General features: G+C 32.8%; 4 protein-coding genes across 4 annotated transcripts; 2 read left to right on the forward strand and 2 right to left on the reverse strand.

Moving 5' to 3' along the window:
• Positions 1-1,049: 1,049 nt before the first annotated feature.
• On the forward strand, positions 1,050-2,190 carry LOC145162532 (casparian strip membrane protein 1-like). The gene is made up of 3 exons (XM_079081647.1): positions 1,050-1,318; positions 1,605-1,728; positions 1,824-2,190. Exons 1-3 carry the CDS (start codon positions 1,095-1,097, stop codon positions 2,052-2,054), a joined length of 579 nt encoding a protein of 192 aa, XP_078937773.1. The 5' UTR covers positions 1,050-1,094; the 3' UTR covers positions 2,055-2,190.
• Positions 2,191-2,500: 310 nt separating this feature from the next.
• LOC145166375 (Arabinanase/levansucrase/invertase) lies at positions 2,501-4,157 on the reverse strand. The gene has a single exon (XM_079085331.1). The coding sequence runs from the start codon at positions 4,082-4,084 to the stop codon at positions 2,600-2,602; it is 1,485 nt and encodes a 494-aa protein (XP_078941457.1). The 5' UTR covers positions 4,085-4,157; the 3' UTR covers positions 2,501-2,599.
• A 753-nt stretch (positions 4,158-4,910) lies between these two features.
• Positions 4,911-7,953, reverse strand: LOC145166376 (uncharacterized). Its single transcript, XM_079085333.1, has 5 exons — positions 7,830-7,953; positions 6,019-6,126; positions 5,812-5,934; positions 5,624-5,726; positions 4,911-5,444 (listed from the first exon to the last, which is right to left on the reverse strand). The coding sequence occupies exons 2-5, from the start codon at positions 6,111-6,113 to the stop codon at positions 5,196-5,198; spliced, it is 570 nt and encodes a 189-aa protein (XP_078941459.1). The 5' UTR covers positions 6,114-6,126; positions 7,830-7,953; the 3' UTR covers positions 4,911-5,195.
• Positions 7,954-11,458: 3,505 nt separating this feature from the next.
• On the forward strand, positions 11,459-14,756 carry LOC145163926 (EXS (ERD1/XPR1/SYG1) family protein). Its single transcript, XM_079082663.1, has 12 exons — positions 11,459-12,017; positions 12,130-12,206; positions 12,259-12,539; positions 12,636-12,684; positions 12,754-12,825; positions 12,916-13,045; positions 13,121-13,241; positions 13,338-13,701; positions 13,787-13,978; positions 14,045-14,323; positions 14,425-14,561; positions 14,645-14,756. Exons 1-12 carry the CDS (start codon positions 11,459-11,461, stop codon positions 14,754-14,756), a joined length of 2,373 nt encoding a protein of 790 aa, XP_078938789.1.
• The last annotated feature ends 11,284 nt before the right edge of the window (positions 14,757-26,040 follow it).

A 26,040-nucleotide genomic window follows, 5' to 3' on the forward strand; every position in this document is an offset into this window, starting at 1 on the left:
TTTTTTTAATAATAATCTTGATTTTTATCGTATAAGTTACATAGATGGTCTTGTGGTTTTAAAATCAATCATGATTCATTTTTTTTGGCTAACTCCATTCCGATCTCTATTTCTTTGTCTTGTGGTTTGCCCTCTTTTGTGGTTTACTGATTTTGGTCCCAACATTCTCCTCATATGAAGGCATTTTAGTCATTTTATATCTCATCTCTCTCTATTCTATTATACTCATCTATCAAGACCCTAATTCATCACTCTTCACTCGTTCTAGTTCAAGTTCAAGAACCTGTGAATACTTTTTAGCTACCTATTTTGTTACAATCTAAAAATTTATAGTTGGTTGGAGATACACTTCCACTTAATATGGTCATTTTATAAATAACTTTAAAATATATCGTTTAAAAGGCAAGCGTTAAAAATAAAGTTACATTGTTTTGGTAATGCAAACCACTTAATAGTTATGTTCAAAACCACTTAATAGTTACGTTTATATCTGACAAAATAACAAAACATTAATTATATTTCATCTTAAAATAAGGCACTTTCTTAAAAATGAAATAAATACTATATTTCATTCAATCTAAGGTTAAAGTTAATTTGTCAAACTAGGCAGAAATTATCTTCTTTTTTAGTATAATATACGGTAGAAAGATTTTGATTAGGGTTCTTGGGAGGGGTTATAGACCCATTGCGCATCTACGTATAAATAAACATAAATGTGTGTATATGTATTTACGTATAAATAAACATAAAATCATTAAAGAAGCGTATCCTTATTTTGAATCTATATATGCATTTCTTTAATCAACACCTGAGAAAGCATAATGTTATTTTTGGATCCCAAGCAACAACTACCAAAAATAGACCATATAATGGAGTTGGATGTTGACAAATGACAATTTCTTTAATATTTGAGTGGGTAAGAGTCCAAGACTTTTTTTTTAAAGTTCTTAAGAAATAAAAATATACAACCAAAACCTTACATACAATACTAACTCAACTATCTTGATTTGTATAAATCCCCTAATTTCTTGAACAATTTCAAATACAAACTCTTAGAGTCATCTTATCTTCTAATTGAAAATTCATAATACAAGATGATGAAAGCCGAGCAACTCGAAGTAGGAGGAGCTACATCTAAGGTCTCAACCCGAGTTGGGTCAAACAAAGGGATTTCTGCAATGGACCTCGTTCTACGCATTGTTGGTGTCGTGGGTACTTTAGGTAGTTCGATTGCCATGGGAACCACAGAACAAACTTTACCCTTTTTCACACGTTTTGTTCGTTTCAATGCTCAATATGATGATTTTCCATCTTTCAGGTAAGTTTGTCTCTATCCAACACAAATATCAAATACACTTTCCATTTTGCACGAACGAATTTTGAGACACAACAAATGTCTTGCAAACCCATACATAATTCTCAATATAAATGAATTTTAAGACCCCCACGTGAACATTTGGATGTCACATTGGTGGTTTTTTTATAACAAAAATAACGAGTTTAAGTATCTTTAGTGACATATGTTGGATAAATGAGAAAGTTGGTTACCATTCATATCATTAGCGTTTCTAAAACCGTTATTGATTTGGTATTTTACAAAATAGGTTGTTTGTGATCGTGAATGCAATAGTATGCGCCTATTTTGTCCTCACAATTCCGTTGTCCATCGTTCACGTCATGAGGAGTGCGGCAAGAGGCAGTAGAATTCTTTTGGTAATTCTTGACACGGTAAGAAATTCTATAAATACCCCGATTTTGAAGGTGATAAATGTAGATGTGTTTTTTTCTTGATATTAAAGTTGCAAAATAACATGGTTTTGAAGGTGATGTTGGCTCTTTTAACGGCCGGAGCATCTACGGCAACATCAATTGTGTATTTGGCTCATAATGGTAACAACTCTGCAAACTGGCTGCCAGTCTGTCAACAGTTTAACGACTTCTGTCAACGGGCATCGGGATCACTAATTGGATCGTTTGGCGGGATAGTTGTGTTTATACTATTAATCTTGCTTGCCGCCATAGCATTATCCCGACAAAGGAAGCACTCGCTTTGATTTGAGTTTAAAAACGATTGTGATTTTTTCTATGTTTTTCCTTGATTAATTTGTGTATGAAATATTAAGAATCCATATTTTTATGTTCGATTATGATACATTAAAAAACGATTGATACAAATGTTTTTTTAAATGATTTGAGAAGAATACGAATTCCTTGAACTTTGCATTCGGTTTTCTTTGTTATCACTTGAAGTTGCGTTAGTGATTGCATTATCTACCAATAATTTCTCAAAAACGCATCCACGTTCATTACACATAACATGACAAAAGATCTTGTATTGTGTTTGGCATAAACTGGACTGTTAAAAATTATAGTTTTTTTTCCCAACTAAAAAAATTGAAACACAGTGAGACACATAATCACTCTTGATCTCTCATCTAAAGACAAAAGACATAAATGTCCTTGTCTAGTCCCGTGTAACAAACACAACATAAATAGCACGTTATGGAAGTATATAACCATTAACCATATAATTACAAATAAATAATTATGTATCGTGGATTTACATACCAAAGCTAATAGAACCGAATAAGGGTAAATTCTATAGATGAAACCCAGTCCATCTTCGAAAATTCTTGACATCTTTGCCATCGGAAACCGCCATTCCGATTCCGGTGTGCCCGATTCTCCCTATTCCTTTATAGTACAATCTCCATTCATCTTCTTCGCCTTCCATATGAACAAGATAAGGCGACCCAACACCTCCATCATCCCAACACCCTTCGGCATGCTCCAAAATGGGCTCACCACCAACTCTCCTCCAATCTTTTAGCCCATCAGAAGACCTAGCCAACCCAATTGACCTCTTCCCATCAACACCCACCCCTTCATACACCATCAAATAACCCCCATCTTTCTTGTTCTTCACGACACAAGGATTCATGACCCCACACTCATCAAAATTACCAACTTGCCCACCCCCCATGATCTTCCCGAGCTTCACCCACCTCATCCCATCGCGTGATCTTGCCATTCCGATTCCAAAATGGCCCTTTTCGGAATCAAACGAGTGGTAATACATCCTAAGATCACCACTGGAATGGAAAACAACTCGTGGGGATGCAATAAACATGGAATCCCATTCCCCTTCGGATCCTAAATCGAATAAAGCTCCATTATGGTGTTCTCCTTCAATCCTTGCCCAATGTCTACCATCTTGACTCATTGCTAAACCAGGTAATGACCGGCAAATCTTCCCAAATGTTTTGCCACCATTTTCAGGATTTTCTAAGCTGAATTCGAGAGGATTGTCCAGGAATTCAATCTTTTCGTTACTAAAACCAGTATAATAGAGCCAATAGACAGCATTGCTTGCTCGAATCTTGGAGCTAGACATGACCATGGATTCACCTGGCATAACACCGTTTGTATCAAAAGCCCACCAATCAGTACTCGATTTCAAGACTAAACCCACATCGCTACCAGATTGAACAGCTCCTTTGCCTCTTTCCCAGTGGATCCCATTACTTGAAACCGCTAACCCGATTGAAGGCGTATCCAAATTCCCTCCGGATCTTCCATGATACCACATGTACCACCTCTCTTCCTCATCGCTCAGGAACCGCTTTACTACAGGAGAACCAATTTGAAAACTATCCCAAGAACTCTCTAAACCCAAATCAAGAACCAAGCCTCTGGAAACCGACGTGTTTGAAGGGGATTTTTCTTGATTTGAGTTGGGTTTTTGTGAGTTTTGGATATTGAGATTTGAATCGGATGAAATAATTGAATCTTGATCCTCTATTATGTTGTCTTTGTCATCTGAAATTGTTGGTTTTGTGGAACAGTGGGTTAGAAATACTGGATTTTGATGGGGATTTCTAGGGTTTGATGAGAGAATGATTTGGGGACTGAGGAAAGATGAACAAGCAGGGTAAAGATCGGACAGATTTGATCTTTTGAAAGATGTGTTGATTTGGTTTCTTGATCTTGGAGTGGTGGGAAATAGGAGGCTGTTAATGGTGGCGGTTGTGGCAGTGAGTTCCATGGAGAGACGAGTGTTTGTGAGAAAATATGAAAAGATCATATTGAATGAGTAGTTGGCAGACTGTATGCCAATAAAATGATGACACGTGTATGGTTTTGCATTCTTCTTTTCTTTTCCTTCTATTTTTTTATCCTATGGTTTGATATTTATAGACCGAGAACAAAAGAACAAAAGACATGAGAATCAATGGGCAAAGATAAATCTTGAATCTTAAATCTTAAATGAAAATATAAAGTAAGCTAAAGCAAATCTCAAGCAAAGATATATCTTGTTACGATTTATATGTATATTTTTAACTTTTCTTTAAATTTAGAATCAATTGGTCTTTCTTTAGACTAATATAAAGCATTACCATTGTATGCTGTTTTTAATATTTTAATTTTACTTGTGGTTATTATACCAAAAAAGCGAAGATAAGGAGTGAAATTTAGCATCAAAACATCACTTAAATGCAACATGATTAAGAGCATCCAATGAGTCACATTTGAATGAACTTGATATCAAAATTAATGTACTTTTTGGGTATGCTATATTTAAATTTCTTCTAAAACATGATCAAGTGGTTTGAATTTGTTTAAAATAAATCAGATATCTATGTATCAATATGAAAGGTATCCATTGTCACCAAATACATAATCAAGTATCGTGTAAAAGCAAAAGGAATTAGGTAATAGACCTATGGATACTAAAGCCATAGAAGAAGGAATGTAAAAAAGGACTAGTGATTACACTTCAAGAAAGGTATCAACTATCAAGCCTTTTTGACTGAAACATTCACTTTCTTATTTGGTTTAGGGCACTATCATCCTATAGAAAAAGGAATTAATTACAGCCCTCTAAATTTATTTACTAAAAGTATCAACAATTTATAGTTAAGAAAAACAACTCCACAAATAAAGCATTCTACATAACATGGAAACATGCCAAAGGCCAGAGATTCTAGAACTAAAAACCGTCTCAATGAAACTAAATGACCATTTGACTCTTACATGAGAGGAGGGCAAATAAGTCATTCTATCCAGATACAGTTAAAAAGAAAGAGCTCCTAAGTCCTTTGGAACAACTTGAAGCAATTATAGTGTTTTATTACACCTCAATTATGCATAAAACAAGTTTAAATTTTTTAATGTCCAAAAGCATGGAGTAATCATTAATAGGTGCCAGCTGGCCTGCCTCTATCCAGCATGTCAGCTGCCTGCTGTTCCTTAAGCTTGTCAACAATCTCCAAGATTCTTGGATTGAAAAAACGGTCATGAACATATTTCTTCTCCTCAGCTTGTATCTCCTTTACAGCACTTGGATATGGATTCGGGGGTAGTTTTGTCCCTCTAATCCGCGCAATTTCTTTCAATCGTTTATACGCCTTCTTTTTCGCCTTCTTTTGTAGCTTATACTCCGTCTGTAAAAAAAAAAAACATCTTGTACATATTAATCAACTGGGCCACTATGCTCATCTGGTGGAACAGTGTGGGCCAGCTCAGGGGTTGCTAAAGCTACTAGAGTTTGTTTATTTATTGCTATATTTGTTTGAAATTGAAAGTTGAAACAATTGATTTAAAATTTTAGATAATTACTTACATCGGCTACATCTATAGCATCCTCTTCGGTTACACCTTCCTCCTTTAACTCAAGCACCCGGCAACCAAATATACGAGATGGGGTCGGGTCAAAATCACGGATCCTTTTTTCCATAACATCAAATTTTTATTACTTTTCATGAAGATCAAAAAAAGGAATAAATGCAAGAAATATGATGAAATAAGTACTTGATGGGATCTTCATGCAATGATTCAGGATGCTTCTTATAGAACTTATTCACATAAACATCCTCAGGGAGGCAGATCCGTTCCACTTTCTTTTCAGCACGTGGAAACACTGCAGGTGGAGACCTACAAAATTCATTTTACAAAATCAGAAATATTTAATTTAAATAATTTGAAGATTTGAAGAATTCAATAGGCCAGGGTACATACTTTTCCATAGCCTTGAGCCAAACAGGCTTCACTTTGGCCAAACCATTTACTAGCTTTCTTGTTTTTGTAAGCAAGTCGCCTTTTGTAAATGACATTGCTTTTTTACTTCTGTATCAACAACTTCAAAATGTTAACTTTGGATAAATTCCCAAATTAAGTTTGATTGTTTCAGTGTTGAAAAGAATCCCAAATCAAAATGATTTCAAGCAAGAACATGATTCCCCAAAACAAGTTTCACAGAAAACAAAAGAAATTAGTAGCATAGCAAAACAAAAAAAATCAATTTTGGATTCTAAAATAGCCACTTAAAAAGTAGAGTATGAGTGTAGCATAGAGAGTGAAGTTGAGAATGTTATGTTCTGGTTGTTTAAACTTGCACAAGATTCTCTGCAATTTAAAAACATCTAACTTCTCATCAAACACATCAAAATCTATAGTTAAACTTCATCTGAACTGTTTTTTTAACTTGTGGAAGTAATCCTTAACTTGTTCCATGAGAGGGTGTCATGGGTTATGAGAGATTGGATGGAAATATAAACAGTTTTTGGAAGTACTTCATAAGAAAGAGGAAATGCAGCTATAAGAAAAGTGCAACAGCATCTTGATTGAAAATGCAACAAGATGAACTAATTTTGACAATTCATTTAGAGGGTGTTTGGGATTTTGCTTATTCAACTCAATAAGCACTTTTATCAAAAAGTGCTTATTAGCTTATGTGGTGACAGAAAGGAGTTTCTAAAAAAAATGTTTGGATTAGCTTATATATGTAAAGTGACCAAAAAGGACATGCTTACATATTTAGGCCTAGTTAATATTTTACATATAATATTTTATTTTTAATCAATTAAAATGATCTGCAAGTATTAACCTATTATTAACCATAATGTAGTTTTTCTTTTTAGAACAACAGTGGCATTCCATAAGATGTTTCATCCAATTATGATCTGCAAGTATTAACCTATTATTAACCAAAATTAGCCAGAGTTCATGCCATTACACAGGAAAGTATGATCAAATTCACAACCAAAAAAAAAGCCAATTCACACTAAAATAATGATCCCAAATCACCCCTGAAGCAATTACCCCACAATCTTCATAAAAAGGTATACTTGTAAGTTGTAACCCATCAAATAGCAAGTCGTGTGCATATTTTCAATCAAATTATACAAAATCAAACAATGAAGGTGATAAAAAGCGGTATAGAGTCATATCACAGATTTCATCAAGATGTTATCAGACAGGGATCTCATTATTCAAAATCCACTTTAACATTTGATTAAAATTTTTGAAGAAAAAGAACAAACTGAGAATAGCCTCAGACCGTCAACAAATCACGCCTAAAGCGATTACCCCACAATCACACACCATTCCAGTAAACGAATTCCCCCCATTTCGAACCTAATCCCTTTCAAGTTTTTCTCAAATTAAGCTAATAAATTCTTGAGGAAACAAACTAGGGCAAGGAAAAACTGAATCAAACCTTCAGTAGCTTTGAGCCAATGAGCAATCGCAAGTTATAAAGATGGTGGTGATGATCGATGGAGAAGAAACGGACTGGTGAAGAAAAGAGGAACAGAGGAGGAGAAGCAGCGTCGATGGAAGATGGTGGTAATGGTCAATGGTGGTAAAGATCGATGGAGAAGAAGAAGACGAGAACGAGAGGGGAGAATAGAGAAAATGGTGGTCAGTGAAGATGAGAACGAGAGGGTATTAGGTTATGAAAATCATTTTATCACAAGAAGCTATAAGTTATTTTAAAACGTAAATCCAAACAACTATTTAAATAGAACTTCATCACAATATCATATTACCTGCGGCGGAACTCCGGCGAGTTGATTTGGCGACGTTGCTAGACTTCTCTTCCTTCCTCCCTCTTGAGACGACTGTGAATTTCTCTATTCATCTGTTCATCGCCGAGGGGTGATGGTTATCGGAGTGAGTTACAAGTATAGTCCCTATACTAAGTTAACCTACATTTTTGGCCTCTCGACTTTCAGTTTTGGGTTTATGTCATTAAACTTTAACGAGGTTTTATGTTTGTTCCATTTTTTTTAAATATTAAACCAATAAAACTAATATTTTAAGCGTTGTCTACTATATAATTTTATAACACTATATAAAACTACCCCGTATGTTGCCATTTTATGTATATAACTTATAATTATGTATAATTTTGCCACTGTTTATGTATTAGGCAATACTTATAATAAGGACCATGTAATATACATAAAATGGCAACGTACTTTCGATGTATGTTGCCATTTTATGTATGTTACTTTCAAAGTATATTGCACATCAATCACTATGAGTGGCTTATTTTACTTTTCCTTTTTGCTGCAATGTTTGTTGCCTTGACTAACCGAGTAACAGGAATCTGGAAGAATTTACATTTTAACGCCTTTTTGTATTTTTGACTTAAAGTTATATGCAAGAAACAGCAACATGATTTCAGCAATTTGTTTATTTATGCATGTAATGTATTTTACCATAAGTTAGAAGACAAAACACAACCCATAAAGACTGGTATCCTTTCATTAAACATATGTATATTATCTATACAAAACACAACACTAACATACCACAACATATCCTAACATTCATCAAAAGTACCACAACCCTAAGATAATCGATGTTAAGATAACAACTACCAAAAGTACCAAAAGACATACATACATTACATTACATAAATTTACTTCATCATACTTCAATTTCAGTTCTTCAAACTTTGTTCTTTATACCTCAATTTTTGTTCTTAACACTCCAAACATGTTTTTCTCTTTTTTTTCCTTCAACCGGAAGTTCAATTGTTTGATCTATTAGTGCATTGGGTAAATTTCATCATCCATATCCTGCATATCATAATGCATTTTTAGAAGTAGATCATTGTAGGATTAAATTGGAAGTTCCTCGTCAATCCACCTGAAATATTTGCAATCCATTTTTTTTATCCTGCAAAAAAAGCAACATTTACAAACCTTCTACCTGGATTTTCTGGACATCCATGAAACTTTGCTTACCTTGGAATTTAGACATCCATGAAACCTTCTACTTGGATTTTTTGGAGTCCATGAGGTAGATAGAGGAGCTTCATCCTCACAACATATAATTCCAGTCCAACATTCCTTACTAATAGTGAAGAAGAAAACAAAAGAAAGTTTGTATAAGAAGAAGAAGAATGTTGTGCATAAGAAGAATAAGAAGAAAACAAAAGAAGCATATATTGATTAGATGTGACAAATGATTTTAGGGTTTACTAGTCATTCTTGATTTGGATGCAAATACTAATCACATAGGGCGTGTTCGGCAAAATTAGCTGGTAGCGGGTAGCTTGTAGCTTGTAGCGTTTTGTTAAACGCTACATGAAGTAGCATTTGGTTTTGGAGCGTTTTGTTTAAACTAAACGTTGGAAGCTTGTAGTGCCGAACGAGACTTTCTGTTCAAAATGGAACGTTTTGTCAAACACTAGAAGCTAGAAGCTCTCAAACGCTCCGTGCCGAAGATGCCCATAATCAATAGTAATCAGCCGCCCTAATTTAATAACAAGGAATTGAAAAAGTTTGGGTTTATTTTGGCAAAAATATGATCTAAAACAAAAAATGTGAAGATATAGGGTTTTTATAGAAAGAACTTATTTTATGCCTATTTTGTTTTAAGAAGTTGCCCAAACAATTTTGTGAAGGAAAAATGCTTATTGTTTAAATAAATAACTTTATATTGAGAATTTGAGATGCAAGACAAACAAACAACAATTTAAACCTTCAATTTTTTCGGGATTTAGTTAGATGTATTTATATTTTACACCCAAAATAGAAAATAAATATTTTTACTTAGGGTGTGGTAGAGGTTTCACCGGCGGTAGTCCGACGTGGACATCTTTACCGGCGGTGAACACCGCCCCATGGTGTGTTTTTTCGGCCGGTATTTTACCGGCGGTAACTATCCACCGATGGCAAAAATCATGTTGTGTCTATCTCTCTCTACTTTCTTTCTCTCTCTTTATCTATCAACACCACACATTAAGGTTTTTTAAAGATGATAAAAATTACAAAAGTGTCAACATCACTGAAGTGGAAGTGTGGTGCCACCGGCACCAGACCGTTTAACCTTAATATTTGTATGAAAGCAATCGTCTTCCCGTATGTAACATCCACGAAAGTAGTTTTTTGGATATTTTTTTTGAATTAAATAAGATTAGTAAAATAAAATAAAAAATGTTATTCTATGAACTTTTTCATTTTATAGTTTCTTTTTGTTTTTTTTTTAAATCTTATAAATTTAGAAGATAAATAAAAAGCCATTGATAGAAATATAATTCATATATAAGTTTTTTAAAGAAAAAAACTCGTAGGTCAATAGGAAAATGCTTACGTCATTAATAACAGAGTATATATATTTAATATTTCCTTTGTTTCTCTTCAATATACGTGTCAACACCATTTCAGCATGCACACCTGATTTTCAGAGGATAGTCAATACTCAATACTCAATAGTCATGGCCTGGGGTAAAATTGAAGAAATCAAGTAAACCGCCATCGCCATTCAACTCTATAACGACACCTCTCTCACATTCAGCTCACACCAAAGAGACGCTTCCTTTCACTCTCTGATAAGGTTTTCTCTCCTCAGTTCTCGCTGCAAATTCGCTATCTGTGTTTATGGTTTTGGTGAGTTCATCATGTTATCTATATCCTTTTTTTAACAATCTACGCACACTTTTGTTTAACTTGCCTTTATTTTGTGTTCATACAGCTGAAATTTGTTTTAATGTGTGTTTTCACTACATAATTTGGTTGTGTAATGATTATACGATAAAAATTTATTTTGGAGTTGATAGGGTTTATGACTTTATGTAGAACTTGAATGATGCTCCCTCCCTCCAGAAACTTATGTATTCTTGTATTTTGGCTTAGAATTTGTACAGATGAGTTTTTTCATCCATTGAGCACTTATGTATTTGAATTTCGTTTTGGTCCTATTTTGGAATCAAAACACAAAATAGAACTGTTTTATGTCCTGAAATTTGAGGGGCGACCATCTGTACTTTAATCAGAATTTAGTAGTAATTAAGGTTTATCTTATTTAGATATAATATCCCCTGAATTTTGATACATCACATGATATATCAATTGTTACAGTATAGGTAGAATTAGGATTATACTTTCCTAGATTTTTGTTGTATTGTAACCTCAATCAATCAGTTCAAGAGAATACATATTTTCTATGTAAGTTCTAATATCAGTTGTAAGATTCTTCATGAGTATCTTCATACTGTTGCAAATCTGCTTTGTTATTTAAGACTGTTCACTGTGTAAGTTCTAATAGGCACTGTTTACCTGTTTGATTGTTTGATGGAACTCCATAAATTTGATGCTTTCAAGTTTTGACTTGTTGACTAACTTGAAGGTTTTCTTTTTTCTAAGAAGGAGAGTGATACTCAAAAATGAAGTTTGGAAAGGAGTTCAAACAACAAAAGGTGCCAGAATGGATTGAAGCCTACATGGACTATAATGGACTCAAAAGAATATTACATGAAATTAAACAAAGTAAACTACTAGAAGAAGCTCCAACACCTTCTAGAATTTCACAACAGAGGTTGTCACTATACAGACCTTTTAGTGGTCTAAATGTAAGATCAAGCTCTGATGATGAAAGCACAGGTGATGTTGAAGACCAAGTTATAGCTGTTGAAACTGTGAGGCAAGATGATACTAGAGAAGTATACAACACCAATTTTCTCATGTCTCCAAGACAAAGTGAGGTTACATTTTTTCAGAAGCTTGATGAGGAGCTTAACAAGGTTAATACCTTTTATAGGGACAAAGTGGAGGAAGTGATTGAGGAAGCAACTTCAATAAATAAGCAAATGAATGCTTTGATTGCATTACGTATCAAAGTGGAACAACCAGATATAAATAAATGTCATATACAGAGAATCATTTCTACAGATAGTGGTTCCATAGAATCCTCAAATATAAATTCTCCAACCAGAGTTTCACTAGGTATATCCCATATCCCAAATCTTTAAAAAGTAAGATGTATAAATAAATGTCCACAAAAGGTTAATTATTGTGTTCTAACTTTTGTTATGTATGATGAGTCCATAATTGGTAGATGAGGAACAACAGATTGAGATGAATGATTGGAATCAAATGAGAAGCTCTTATGTCACTAATCCTAGTGGTGAGAAAGTTCAATTTGAATCATATAATTATTATAAATTTATAATTGCATGTTATTCAGTATGATTTTTCTATGAAGTTGAAGTTGGAATTCTATTTTGCAGAAAACAGACATTTTGATTCCAAATCTGATAAACATAAATCAGATCCCTTGGATGTTCTTGATCGTGTAAAGATCAACAATACCCTTGAAAGCCCAATGTCAACCATCAGAAGTGTTCTCAATGACTCAAAAGACAAAGATTTAAGGTTTAAGAAAGAGGAGCTCAAAGAAGCAGAAGGCAGAATGAAAGTTGTGTTTATTGAATTCTATCGCAAGCTTCATCTTCTTAAGCATTACAGGTGGTGAATATAAATTATAAAATAATCATGAACTTTAAAACCATATATTGAAAATTGAGCCATGACTTTTCTCTCTTTGTCATGAATGAAAAACAGCTATGTAAATATCCTAGCATTCTCAAAGATCATGAAGAAATATGAAAAGGTCAGGAAACTATGGTCTTTTCTTTTTGACTTTTCTATTTTCTCATGATCTTACTGTGTATATATGCAGATTGCATTAAGAAGGGCAGCAACGTCATACATGAAAATTGTGGATGACTCTTACATCGGGAGCTGTGATGAGGTTTGCTCTTACAAAAGGGAGTGTTGACAAAATCTTTGACTTTTTGGAATCTAAAATGTGATTTTTTTTTTTATTTATTTAATGTTTTAGGTTACTCTTCTTCTGGATCGTGTAGAGGGCACCTTCATAAAGTACTTTGCAAACTCTAATCGTAGAGAAGGTATGAAACTATTAAGACCAAAAAGAAAGAAAGAAAAGCACAGGGTAACATTTTTTTCAGGTACATAAATATAATAACCAATAATTCAAATTCTACAAATATATCATCATGTTTACGTTTTTATTTAATTTTTAGGATTCTTTTCTGGTTGCTCGATTGCACTTTTGATTGCTGCCATATTACTTATACAAGCAAGGAAAGTAATGTCTAAACAGGAGCACACCATGTACATGGAAAATGTTTTCCCTCTTTACAGGTGATCATGTAATCATGTAAATTGTAATTAACTAATTCTTATTATTATTATTATTATTATTATCTACAAATAACAAATTGTTGATTTTGGTTGCAGTTTATATGCGTATATAATCCTACACATGCTTTTATACGCTGCAAATATATATTTCTGGAAGCGTTGTAGAATCAACTACCCGTTTATATTTGGATTCAAGCAAGGAACTGAATTAAGCTACCAAGATGTGTTTCTAGTCAGCACTGGTCTTGCAGTTGTCACACTCTCCACCTTTCTTCTTCACGTTCACATGAAACTCGATTCTGTTCACTCAATATATGAAAAATACATTGAATTAGTTCCATTAATCTTACTCATTCTACTTCTTCTCATATTCTTTTGCCCTTTCAATATCTTGTACAAATCCAGTCGTTTCTTTCTTATCAAATCTCTTTTCCATTGCATTTGCGCTCCTCTCTACAAGGTATATATTAAAACTAAAAATATGCTCCATATAAAAAATCTTCCAACTTACATACACGTTAATTTTATTTTTTCTATGATTTCAGGTTTCACTTGCAGACTTTTTTTTAGCAGATCAGTTGACTAGTCAGATTCAAGCGATGAGGTGCTTAGAATTTTACATATGCTACTATGGTATGAGATGGTATCAAAAGGAGCAAAAATGTCATACGCTTAATCTCTACAATGTGTTCTACATTATTGTAGCAGTTATACCATATTGGATTCGCTTCCTCCAGGTGATCAACAATAATATGACATATAAACGATTGTAGGATATTAATTTTTGTATGTTGTAATTGTAGTGTGTTCGGAGATTGGTTGAAGAAAAAGATTGGGTGCATTTGATAAACGGATCAAGATACTTGTTGACAATTATTGCAGTAGTATTCAGAACTGTGTTTGAATTAAAGATGAAGAAGACATGGAAGGTTTTGGCTCTTATGACTTCAGTCGCTTCAATTATGTTCAACACGTATTGGGATATAGTTGTGGATTGGGGACTTTTACAAAGGAACTCAAACAACTTGTTCCTTAGAGACAAACTTTCAGTAAGGCATACAAGTGTCTACTTTGTAGTGATGGTATAAATTATAAAAACAAAAGTCCTAATTTTTCCTTAATCCTTAATCCTTATCATTAATCGTTGTTTGTCTTCGTTTTTCTTATAATTATTGTGTTACAGGTGTTGGATGTTATGTTGAGGCTTACGTGGCTTCAGTTGATATTGAAATTTAACCTACATTACCTCAAAGGAACTGCCATATCAAGTCTTTTTTCCTGTTTAGAAATATTCAGGCGAGGGGTGTGGATGTTTTTCAGGTATGTACAAAATATTATTCCATTCACTAAGTTTGTATGTATAGATATAGATATAATGATTGATGTGATTTATTTGTGAGCAGATTGGAGAATGAGCATTTGAACAATGTTGGAAAGTATCGAGCATTTAAATCTGTCCCACTTCCTTTTAGTTACTATGAAGAAGAAGATGAGGAGGATGACAAGGATGATTGAAATTTCTTATAATTCGTCAACAAAGTTAATAATATTTTTTACCTGTGAAATTTTGTAGAGGTTTATGAATATGAATGATATCATATTGGATTTTAAACGTGTGGTGGAAATTCAAAACTAACAATATATACTAATAGCAGCTCAAGAAAAGAACCATTTGAAAAAAGTAAATTGGATATTCCACACAAATATAATTTTATAGTGGTAACAAAATTATGTATTTTCTATTATATGATCTATATTGGCATCATTAGTCTAAAGTTTGAAAAATAGTATTATGGACTGGGCCTAGATGATTAGTAGAGATAAGATCAGTTAATTTACAAAACATGAAATGAAAACAATGATGTGAACTTTCTCATCATTTTTTTCCTCACATCACGCTAAAATAAATAAATAAATAAATAAAACCGTAAGGATAACTAATAAAGAGAAAAAAAAATAATAAAGATAAAATGAACAATTTTTCAAGAAATTCATAAAATAGCTCAATCACCAAAATAACATCAATTTTATAGACCATATCTATGAAACTGCAAACTGTCTCCAAAATGATGATGTCATGTGATAAACGATGATTTGACAATCAAAATGACATTGCTTTGAAAGAAAATAACAAAAGTTTTTTCGTATATGACATCTATGATATTGCAAAATTGGAGGCTTTATATGCGAATATATATATATATATATATATATATATATATATATATATATATATATATATATATATATATATATATATATATATATATATATATATATATATAGGAGTAAGATCAAATGAGAACACTAAAAAGGTTGAGAACGTGAGAACAGATCTTAAATCATATAAACTATAAGATCTATGGTTTAGATCAAGTGTGCCATTTATGTCAAAATTTAAAACTTATGGAGCCAATTAGTAACTTTTAAATGAACGTAAGGTTAGTATAGGAATTTCATTCTTTTAGGTTACATAAAATCAGCCTTTTAAATATGGAATACTTCTTTCTCTGAATATCTAATTCAATTAGGGTTTCTTATCAACCCTTCCAGCCGTCAACCCTTTTCCGCTCGTTACTATTAACTGAAGTGTTGCGACAGAGCTATTACCGGTGAGTTGCTATTGTATTTTATTTGTTATTGGGCGATGATGAAGATAATCTACAACATCTTATTTGTCTAATTTCCATTGTTGATGCACGCAATATTTCTTTATTTTTCTTCTCGTTTTGGCCTTCACGTCAATATCCATTGCACTAGACTTCACGTCTTGAATTCCTTTATTTTTATGCATACTGAATTTTGATTTTTATGTTGATGAACTTTTCTTTATTTAAAATCCATTTTCACATTTAAGTTTTGCTAAAAATCAAAGAATGAATGATAATGCTAAACTCATTATTAATGGTGTGTGTAATTTCCAAAATATTAAAGATTTGATAATAAAAAAAAAAGTTAACTATGATTGATTGTTAGCCCTCTTAATTTATAAATAATAGTGTATTTTTGGGTTTGCTTTTTAACAGAAATTGATGAGCTTAATGAATAGATTTTGGTGGTGTTTTGTTGCTTGAAATAAATAGGAAGAAGATGAAGAGCGGGAGTGACGAGAAGAAAGCCTTCAATCCACCTTGGGCTACGATGAACTCAACAGTACCGATTCACTCTTGATGTCGCTGTAGTCGATCGACAATAAAAACGGATCATGAAAGGGGATGCGTGAATGGTTGTATTTATTTATGAATAGCACGTGTATTCATTTATGAATAACAGTGTAGTTATGTGTGAATGGTTGTATTTATTTATTAATAGTAGTGTATTCATGTGAATGAGTCTATTTATTTATGATTAGATGTATTCATTATATGATAGAATGTGTATTAATTTATAAATAACAATGTATTCATTTGTGAATTGCAATGTATTCATGTGTGAATGATTGTATTTATTTATGAATAGTAGTGTATTCATGTGAATGAGTGTATTTATTTATGATTAGAGGTATTCATTTTATGAAGAAATGATAATTTTTTCACTCTTTTTATTTTCAATTGATGAAAAATGCATTGAATTATTTGTAATTTGATGTGTTTTCATTTATGATTGGAAGTGTATTGATTTGGGATTGGATTTCTATTCATTTTTTTTTTTGAAAAACAAAAACATGAAATAGTAGAAAATAATAATTTTTTTAAGATTTTCTTTTCAGATTTAAAATAAAAGGAAATATTAATTTTTTTGAAACGGTCATAAATTATTTTTGGGAAAAATCATAAAAAAAAATATTTATATACATATCATTAACTAAAAGGAAATATTAATTTTTTTAGGTAATAAAAATCATTATCCCTAGATTTTAGGAAATCATTAATTAATATTTATATAAAGTTACTAATATACCCTTATAAAATGATTGGTCCAGAACTGTTCTCGCGTTCTCAACCTTTTAGGTGTTCTCATTTGATCCTCTCCCTATATATATATATATATATATATATATATATATATATATATATATATATATATATATATATATATATATATATATATATATATATATCTTTGGTTGTGAAAATAGTCTTTGAAGATTCCTAACACAAAATGATATCATATTGGTTGTCACAACATCATTTCTAACACAAAATGATATCATATGATGGTTTGTGAGTTTTTTTTAGAATTGTTTCTTTTTTTCAAAATGATATCATATTGGTTGCCACGTCATCGTTTCTTGGATGACGTCATCATTTACACAAATGCCCTCTTAACTTTGCAGATATCATATGTGAAATTAATGATTATTTGGTGAACATGTTGTGTCGACACTTAAATATCAAAATATCTCTACAATATACTACATGCTCGCCAAAATAATCCAAACATGCCTTGAAACAAACGAGGCATATCTCATCAACTAAAAATAATGGAATCATGAGGCGATACTTAAGGATAAAATGATACTCCACTGGTGATGTAACATCCCGATGTTGAAGTATTTTCAATTTTAACCCTAAGCATGAATAAACATTGCAATATAGTCCTTGTCATGAGAAGGGGGTGCAAAATGGCCCATAGTGGCATTTTGGTAATTTTTTGCCAGAACTTTGTACGTTGGGAGTACTCTTTGTACGCATGGCGTACATGCGAGGGACCTAGTACGCTGGGCGTACGTGCGAGGGTTCCAAACCCTAAAATTTCGGGTTTGCACCCTATTTAAACAACTTTATGGCCCAAGACCTTCACCCTAATTAGCCTCCAACTGAGAATTCAACCCTCTAGCAAACCCTAAGTGAGAAGAGTGCTTTTGAGCTCATTTGTGTGCTTTGTTGGTGTTCTTGAAGAAGAAGAAGTTGGTGCAAGGACCTTGAAGCTTGGAAGCAATTTAGACATTGAAGCTCATTTGTGTGCTTTGTTGGTTTTTGGGCTTTTGGGCCTAGTTTTATGTATGTGGGCCTTTTGGTGTTTGGGCCCATTTGGAGCTTTGGGTATCTTTTATAAAGTTGAGCCATAATGGGCTTTTGATGCTATTGGTGGGCCTCGTATTTTGGGCCAAGTGAGGAAAGGGTAAAATGGACTTTTATCTTGAGTGTTGAACAATCGGACTTGGATCCTAGCTATGGGTCGTGGACCAATTATTAATTTGGTATTATTTGTTGGTGCTAGCGCGTGGGGATTTTTCCGAATCGGCAGTCCGAGATTTTATCTGAGATATTCGGCAGTTTGAGGTGAGTCCTTCCTCACTGTACTTGCGGGTCGAAGGAACCAATACCGACCATTTGGATTTGATATCATGTTATGTGATAGTATGTTATCGTGATGTAGTGATTTGTTAGATTGGTATCCTGGTATATATGATTATGCTATGCTTAGTGATCTGTGGATCTGTCAGACTGTCTATAGACTGTTTATATGTTTACTGTTATATGGGCACATTGTGGGTGGTTGAGGCTTTACTGCTATGTGCGTGAGCCAACAGACCGGGGGCATTCTAACCCGATGGTTGATTGGGTCGAGGGTATTCTATCCCGAGGATGACTGAACCTGTTATATATATTGGCATTCCAACCTGGGGTATTCCATCTCAATGGATGACTGGACCTGGAGGTTGACTGGGCACGAGGGTATTCCAAACCGATGGTTGATTGGACCCGACATGCTTGTTATGATATATGGTAAGACTGCCAGACCGGACTGCTTTGTGCATCAATCAATAATCCGGGGGTATTCCAACCCGATGGTTGACTAGACCCGACATGTTTTGGTATTCCAACTCGATGGTTGATTGGATCAAACATGCTTATGATACGAGGGTATTCCATCCTGAGGATGACGGTGCCCATCGTAGACATGCCTAGTATTCCAACCCGAGGCTGATTGGGCCAGGCATGAGTGTTTGTGCATGTGATTTGTTTGTGTGGTGGTATTTTGGGGGAACTCACTAAGCTTCGTGCTTACAGTTTTGGTTTATGGTTTCAGGTACCTTGGAGGACCGTGGCAAGGCGAAGTCATGACCGTACACATCCTTGGTTTTACAATTGATTGGATCTTAGGAGACTCTGATTTAAATAATGTTTTGAAAACAATGATTTTGTAAACACTTTTATTAGTAAATATGTAGTTTTGAAAGGTTTAAATTTGTTGAAAATTTTGGAATGTTACATAAATCTAATTAGATTTGTTATTTAAGATTAAAAATCTTTAAAATATTTTTTCCTTATTTTTGAAAATAAAAACGATATAATTATAAAAAATAAAACAATAATAATTGTTACAAATTTTATATTTAAAAATTGAAATTTAAAATAAAATACATTAATTTGTCAATAAATAATTAAAATTTAACAATAATTTGTATCTAAAATGTAAAATAAAATATTATTGAATAAAAGAAATATAATATCCATTATAACAAATACAAAATTCTTAAGATAAACCACTCATAAAAATCAAAATAGTTAGATAATATTGACCTAAAAATCTATCTCTAATAATAGAAAATATTCTATACACTATATTATTGATTTGCAAAAAACTTCCAATTGATAAATTGATAAACAATATTTTATTAACGATAATCTTAAACCAACATAAACTGATAAACATAAACAAGTTCGGGAAATATTAGTGCATCACTTTTTAACCACCAATAACGAGAACAGGAGAGCCAGCCATGGCTATTTTCCTCCCTACCTTCTCTACTCCAAACCCTCTCAGTTTCAGATCCAAATCACTACTTCTCCATTACAACAAACGTTTCATCGTCAAATGCAACGCAACACCGCCTCCACCACTTCCTTCGGCGATCCAAACATTTTAGAAATGGTTAAGTGACGAAAAGGTAGTATCATCCAACTCTCCAGCGAAGCCTAAAATCGTTGCGGAAGGTCTAGGATTGGTTGCTCTAAGAGACATAGGTCGAAATGAAGTCGTTTTGGAGGTCCCGAAGAAGTTTTGGATTAATCCAGATACAATTTTAGCTTCTAAAATCGGTAGGGTGTGTGATGGATTAAAGCCATGGATTTCGGTCGCTCTATTTCTGATTAATAGAGAAGTTGAGAGAAAATGATGACTATTCACACTTTCGTAGTAATTAGTGGATGTAGGTAACCGTTTTCATTAGGTAACCTAATGAAAAACGTCCCAAACCATCTTGTGTCGGCACTTAAATATCAAAATATCTTTACAATATACTACATGCTCGCCAAAATAGTCCAAACATGCCTTGAAACAAATGAGGCATATCTCATCAACTAAAAATAAGGGAATTATGAGGCAAGTTTTGGGTATGAGGTGAGTTTCCAGGTTAACTTCCCGCCATAATTACCCTCAAACACATGTTGGTCATATTTTGAATAAATATAGTTGATCAAACTATATTTACCCCCAATATAACCACATAACTGTCTGGGTTCAATCATAGTGTTCCATCTCCTCTAGAGACTTTTAATGTTATAGTTTTAATGTATGCACTTTATTCAGAGTGTTTTAGTCCCATTGTATTTATAGTTGCATATCATGTATGGTTAGATATGCTAGTTCACTATAAACAATTCTCTGATACCAACCTGTCACACCCCCGAACTAGACAGCGGAAACGTCTGGGGCTCGTGTGACTATAAATTGAAATATCATCACAATGAATATACATGAAATATAACACAATCGTCACCAACATTACATATTACAACTAGCATTCTTCACATCAAGTACATTGTTTTACATTACATAATTCGAATACATAAATTGTATGATAATTGACATATGCATAAAAGAAATCCCAAAATACTCTTGACGATTCTTCAGCTTAACGATTACCTGAGAATAAAAGTTATTTTGAAAACGGACAACATATATAATGTTGGTGAGTTCATAAGCATGTTTGAATAAAAGTCTTTGTATCTTTTGTAAACCCAGAAAATCCGATATTTTCTGTAAAACGTCTGAAAAATGATGTGAAAATCGAGTATAAATGCATGTGTGAATTTCATAGTAGTAACATATAGAAATGCAGTTCAAATTTATTTGTATTCTTTCTGTTGTATGTAAGTAGTATTTGAATAATAGTATTTCCCCAGAAAATCCGATATTTTCTGATTTATAAAAATGTCACGGTCCTTGCACTATAGAAATGTTTTGTATCATTATGACTTACGAGTTTTTAATTTTCCGTAATGCCTTAATGGAAATGGATCTCTATATGAGTCGTTATAACCATACATGATAGTGACTGATTTGCCAGTCTTGGCATTTTTCCAAATGCCGGATTTTCGTTCAAGGTTTTGTCACCCTAGACTGGCCTAGTCTAACTGTAGCGAACAGCTCAGGTGTGGGGGAGTCACCCCCGTATAGATCTATACACAAACTCTCGCTCTCCCTCCAGGAGACTCTGATTATAACTACAAGCTACGACCATACACTCAGTGGTGTCAACCGACACGTCTCACTAGATCCCATTTGTATTCACATGAATTTGTATAATGTTATATGTATTTAGAAGTTCGATCACTAGATAATGTATGAAATGATAAGATAAGGCCCAACAAACATGAAGAAAAGGCAACTATGGCCCATTAGACGTGTAAGTTATTTCCAGGCTAAATTAGCATGTAAATGGGCCACTAAGGCCCAATAACATGTAAATGCTAAATTAGGCCCCTTTAGCATGTAATTGGGTCACTTAGGCCCAATAGACATGTGATGAATACATTGGGCCCAATAAACATGTAATTGGACCACGAAGGCCCAATAAACATGTATAGCAATTACTAGGCCCAATAATCGCACTATTGTTGTATTTCGCTTGTTCGTTATAGTATAGTTTTATAGGTCGTAATTCTATAATTTGAAATTTATTTTGATAGAATTTGCGCTTTAAAACTCTTAAAAACTAATTTGAGACATTTAAAGGCTTATTTCACAAAAAGGCCATTTTTGGTCTATTTTAGTTAAAAATAACATTTTAGCCCATTAATTTATAAAAGTTCTATATTTTCGGCCCAAATGTTTAATAATTGACAGATTTGACCCAAAAATACATATATTGGCGTTTTCAGTCCATTTTTGCAGAATATTACATTCTTGACCTATTTTTCGTGAATTTTACATTTTTGGCCCAATTTCCAAAAACTTTGCATTTTTAGCCCAATTTAGAAATAAATGTTATTTTCACCCCTAAATTCGGTTTAATTACATTTATAGCTCAAACTTTGATCAAATGACATTTTTAACGCCAAAACTTCTTATTTTTCGCAAATTTGGGCCCAAAACCGTGAGGCCCAAATATTAAGCCCATTAGGCTAAAATTTACACTTTTGGTCCTTTGAAAAGTAGGGTTATCATAAAAACCCATTTTTATATATGTATGACCTAATTGATCCTTATAAAACCGTAAACGTCACTTTTTGCCTCTATCTTTTGTTTTCTTGACAAATATGACCCTTAACAAGATTTTGCTTTAAATTTTCATATCTTAAACATGTAAACACTTTTAACTTGATATTATGATGTATAAAGTGTCTTAGTTCATGGATTTTCACTCAATATTGCTTAACATGTCGAGATGTGTTAAGATCTAACACATTTTTACAAAATAAACTAAGAAATCACACATGACATGCATAAAACACATAGATCTACACATTTTACTTGTATTCTCCCCCAAAAATCATGTAAAAACCGAAAACAAGGGGGCATGAACTCACCTTTCTTGATTGATCTTGATTTGAAGAAGAAGTGAGTGTATTTTCGGCCCTAGCAAGCCTTCTTGAGTAGATTTCGAGCTTAAGAAGTTTCTAAGAGTGTGATCATGGAATAAAGCCATGTAAGAAGGAGTTCTTAATGTTAAAATGAAAGGAGATGTTTGTGTTTGATAATAACTTACCAAGGATGGTGATTGTGGTGAAGAATCCTCTTGAAAACACCCTAAATCTCGAAATTTTGAGGGAAGAAGGAGGAGTTGTTCTTGAGAGTGTTTGAGAATTTATTTGAGAGAAATTTTTGCAAGTGAAATGTGTGTGTGTGTGTGTGCTCTTCTCGGCCGAGAGATAAAGAGAGAGGGTGAGGGGAGTTTGCATGGAAACATGAGAAGTTCCTAGTTACATGTTGTGCATAATGCATTGTTGTCCTCTAAACAATAATGATGTGTCATGGCTTGGGTAATTAGCCATTTCCTTTTTTTTACACATGGGCCGAAATGGGGCAATTATGGGGAAGCTTGGGACTTATCTTGGTCCTTGCTCGAAATTATGAAGCCCATAGAGAGGTTTTCGGCCCATTGGGCCTTTAGGGTAGTTCACGGCCCAATGAAGTCCAATTAAAGATGTTTAGGGTCCATTGAGGCTATTGGAATTTGCTGTGGCCCAAATTGGCCCATTAGGGTAAACTAATCCATCCTAGGCCCATAATGTCCCAAAATGTCAAGTTTCATGAAGGTGGAACCGTTTAGAGCCCAAATTAGGGTTTCTAGGCCCTAATTAGTCAACTTGGATATTTCTTGGTCCATTTGGCCCAACAAGAAAATCCTAGACCTTATTAGACTTGAACCGGGATTTTTAGAGTTTCAAACTCTTTGTTGAACATAAGAGGTGTATTTAAATGTGCATTAAGTGATATCTACATAGAGTACATGCTTTACAATAGTTGAATGATTACATGAGAGTAGAATTTCCTAGCTAAATTGCTAGTTGTGACAGATCTGATGCCATGTGCCATGATTTACTTAACATGGATGTAGGGATGAGCAGTTTGTCCCAAATCCCGATCCCATACCGGTACCATACCGAAACCGGTACCGAACCGTACTTAATTTGAAAATATGGGACGGTACTCGGTACTCCAAATACATGAAATTCGAGATTCGATACCACCGGTACCGGTACTAGTACCGAAAACCGGTACCATTCCCAGTACCAATACCGGTGATGTTAATTCGGTTCGGTACTCGGGATTGACTTTCGATAAAATTTGGTTTTCGGGAAATTGGGAACGGTACGGGTCGGTACCGGTTCTGTCCCATGCTCATCCCTATATGGATGGGAATAAATATGTTCAGGAGGTTAGTCTCTGTTTCTAGGCATGGATTGTTCATCAAATTTTTTTTACCTTTATTTTATGGTGAGTCATGTTGTATTCTCTTGGCTTCTAATATCTTATTTAAAATTGGTTTATAACTTTGAAAGTAGATTTGAATCTTTGATCTCTATTTTCTTTCTTAATACAACTCATGGGCAGTTTTCTTTTTTACTTAATGGGCTTGATGAGTTCAACACTTAAATTTGGACAACTATGGTTGTTTCTTTTTTACTTATCTAAATTTATAAAAAGTTCAACGTTGTAATTACATGTGATTCACATGTAAATCACATATTAATTACATGTGATTCACATGTAAATCACATGTAATTCACATATGAATCACATGTAATTCACATATGAATTACATCTGATTCACATGTAAATCACATATGAATTACATGCGATTCACATGTAATTCACATATGAATTACATGTGATTCACATGTAATTCACATATGAATTACATGTGATTCACATGTAATTCGCATATGAATTACATGTTATTCACATGTAAATCACATGTAATTCACATATAAATCACATCTGATTCACATGTAAATCACATATGAATTACATGTGATTCATATGTAATTCACATATGAATTATATGTGATTCACATGTAAATCACATATGTATTTTTGTGAGTGTTTTCACATCAATCATTTTTTTTTAATTTTCTTGTAGATTTGGAAGAAATTATGGTGAATATTGAAGATGTGAAAATGATACATTGAAGAAAATATGGAAATATTGACACGAAGACATGAAAACGCTTTGAAATTTTGTAGCATTTTTTTGTTTTTTATATTTTATTTTGTATCGAATAAAATATTTATTCTATTGTGTTTATAGATTAGTAAATAAAATGAGTTTTCTTATGATTTACTTACAAATATTATAGTATATATGAAATATGCATATATGTACCTAAAATGTTGATTTTTTTGGTTAAAAAATTATAGTATTTTTTAAATATGTCAGTTTTTTTTTTTTAAATTTTATTGATTTTTAAATGCTTTTAAAAAAATTGCAGTTTTTTAAAAAAAATATTTTTTTTTCAAATTTTTTTTTTCAAATTTTTTTTTTCATATATTCATGTTTTCTATAAAAAAATTAAAAAATCTGCACTTTTTAAAAAAATTGAAAAATATTATTTTTTTTTTAAATCCGAAAATTTTATTAATTATGTAATTTTTTAGACATTTTTATTAATATTTCCAATAACACAAAAAATTAAACATTAAATGAGATTGGTATGATTACGATCATGCCCTTAATGAATTAGTTTTGATCTAACGCTCCACTTTTAGTTCTCGGGTTCTCGGGAAACTATGAGTTCTCAACCGATCTCACCCCTATATATATATATATATATATATATATATATATATATATATATATATATATATATATATTCAAAAGAATATATATTCTTTGAAGATTCCTAACACAAAATATTCAAAAGAAATTGTATTTTTTTTTGTATCATTGCAAATAAAAACTATGATCCCGTATATGATGGTATGCGAGTTTATTTTAAAATTGTTTTTTTTTTCTAAATGATGTCGTATTAGTTGCTACATCATCATTTCTTGGATGACGTCGTCATTTACACAAATGCCCTCTAACTTTGCAGACATCATATGTGAAATTAATGACTATATTGGAGATTTTTGATTATTTTCTAGAAGTATTTTGACTATATTTGTTAACAATTAATTAACA

Source organism: Lactuca virosa, chromosome 3 (genome assembly GCF_052849685.1).
Source record: "Lactuca virosa cultivar CGN04683 chromosome 3, Lactuca_virosa_CGN04683_v6, whole genome shotgun sequence".
NCBI classification, from domain to species: domain Eukaryota; kingdom Viridiplantae; phylum Streptophyta; class Magnoliopsida; order Asterales; family Asteraceae; genus Lactuca; species Lactuca virosa.

What these genes read in the sequence shown, in the direction of transcription:
- LOC145162532 (XM_079081647.1), top strand. Translation starts at nt 1,095, where the DNA reads ATGATGAAAGCCGAGCAACTCGAAGTAGGAGGAGCTACATCTAAGGTC. An exon ending in GATGATTTTCCATCTTTCAG is followed by an intron (nt 1,319 to 1,604) that starts GTAAGTTTGTCT and finishes TTTACAAAATAG; the next exon opens with GTTGTTTGTGATCGTGAATG. An exon ending in TTTTGGTAATTCTTGACACG is followed by an intron (nt 1,729 to 1,823) that starts GTAAGAAATTCT and finishes ATGGTTTTGAAG; the next exon opens with GTGATGTTGGCTCTTTTAAC.
- LOC145166376 (XM_079085333.1), bottom strand. Translation starts at nt 6,113, where the DNA reads ATGTCATTTACAAAAGGCGACTTGCTTACAAAAACAAGAAAGCTAGTA. An exon ending in TTGCATGAAGATCCCATCAA is followed by an intron (nt 5,727 to 5,811) that starts GTACTTATTTCA and finishes TATGGAAAAAAG; the next exon opens with GATCCGTGATTTTGACCCGA. An exon ending in ATGCTATAGATGTAGCCGAT is followed by an intron (nt 5,445 to 5,623) that starts GTAAGTAATTAT and finishes TTTTTTTTACAG; the next exon opens with ACGGAGTATAAGCTACAAAA.
- LOC145166375 (XM_079085331.1), bottom strand. Translation starts at nt 4,084, where the DNA reads ATGATCTTTTCATATTTTCTCACAAACACTCGTCTCTCCATGGAACTC.
- LOC145163926 (XM_079082663.1), top strand. Translation starts at nt 11,459, where the DNA reads ATGAAGTTTGGAAAGGAGTTCAAACAACAAAAGGTGCCAGAATGGATT. An exon ending in TCATGAAGAAATATGAAAAG is followed by an intron (nt 12,685 to 12,753) that starts GTCAGGAAACTA and finishes GTATATATGCAG; the next exon opens with ATTGCATTAAGAAGGGCAGC. An exon ending in TTTGCGCTCCTCTCTACAAG is followed by an intron (nt 13,702 to 13,786) that starts GTATATATTAAA and finishes CTATGATTTCAG; the next exon opens with GTTTCACTTGCAGACTTTTT.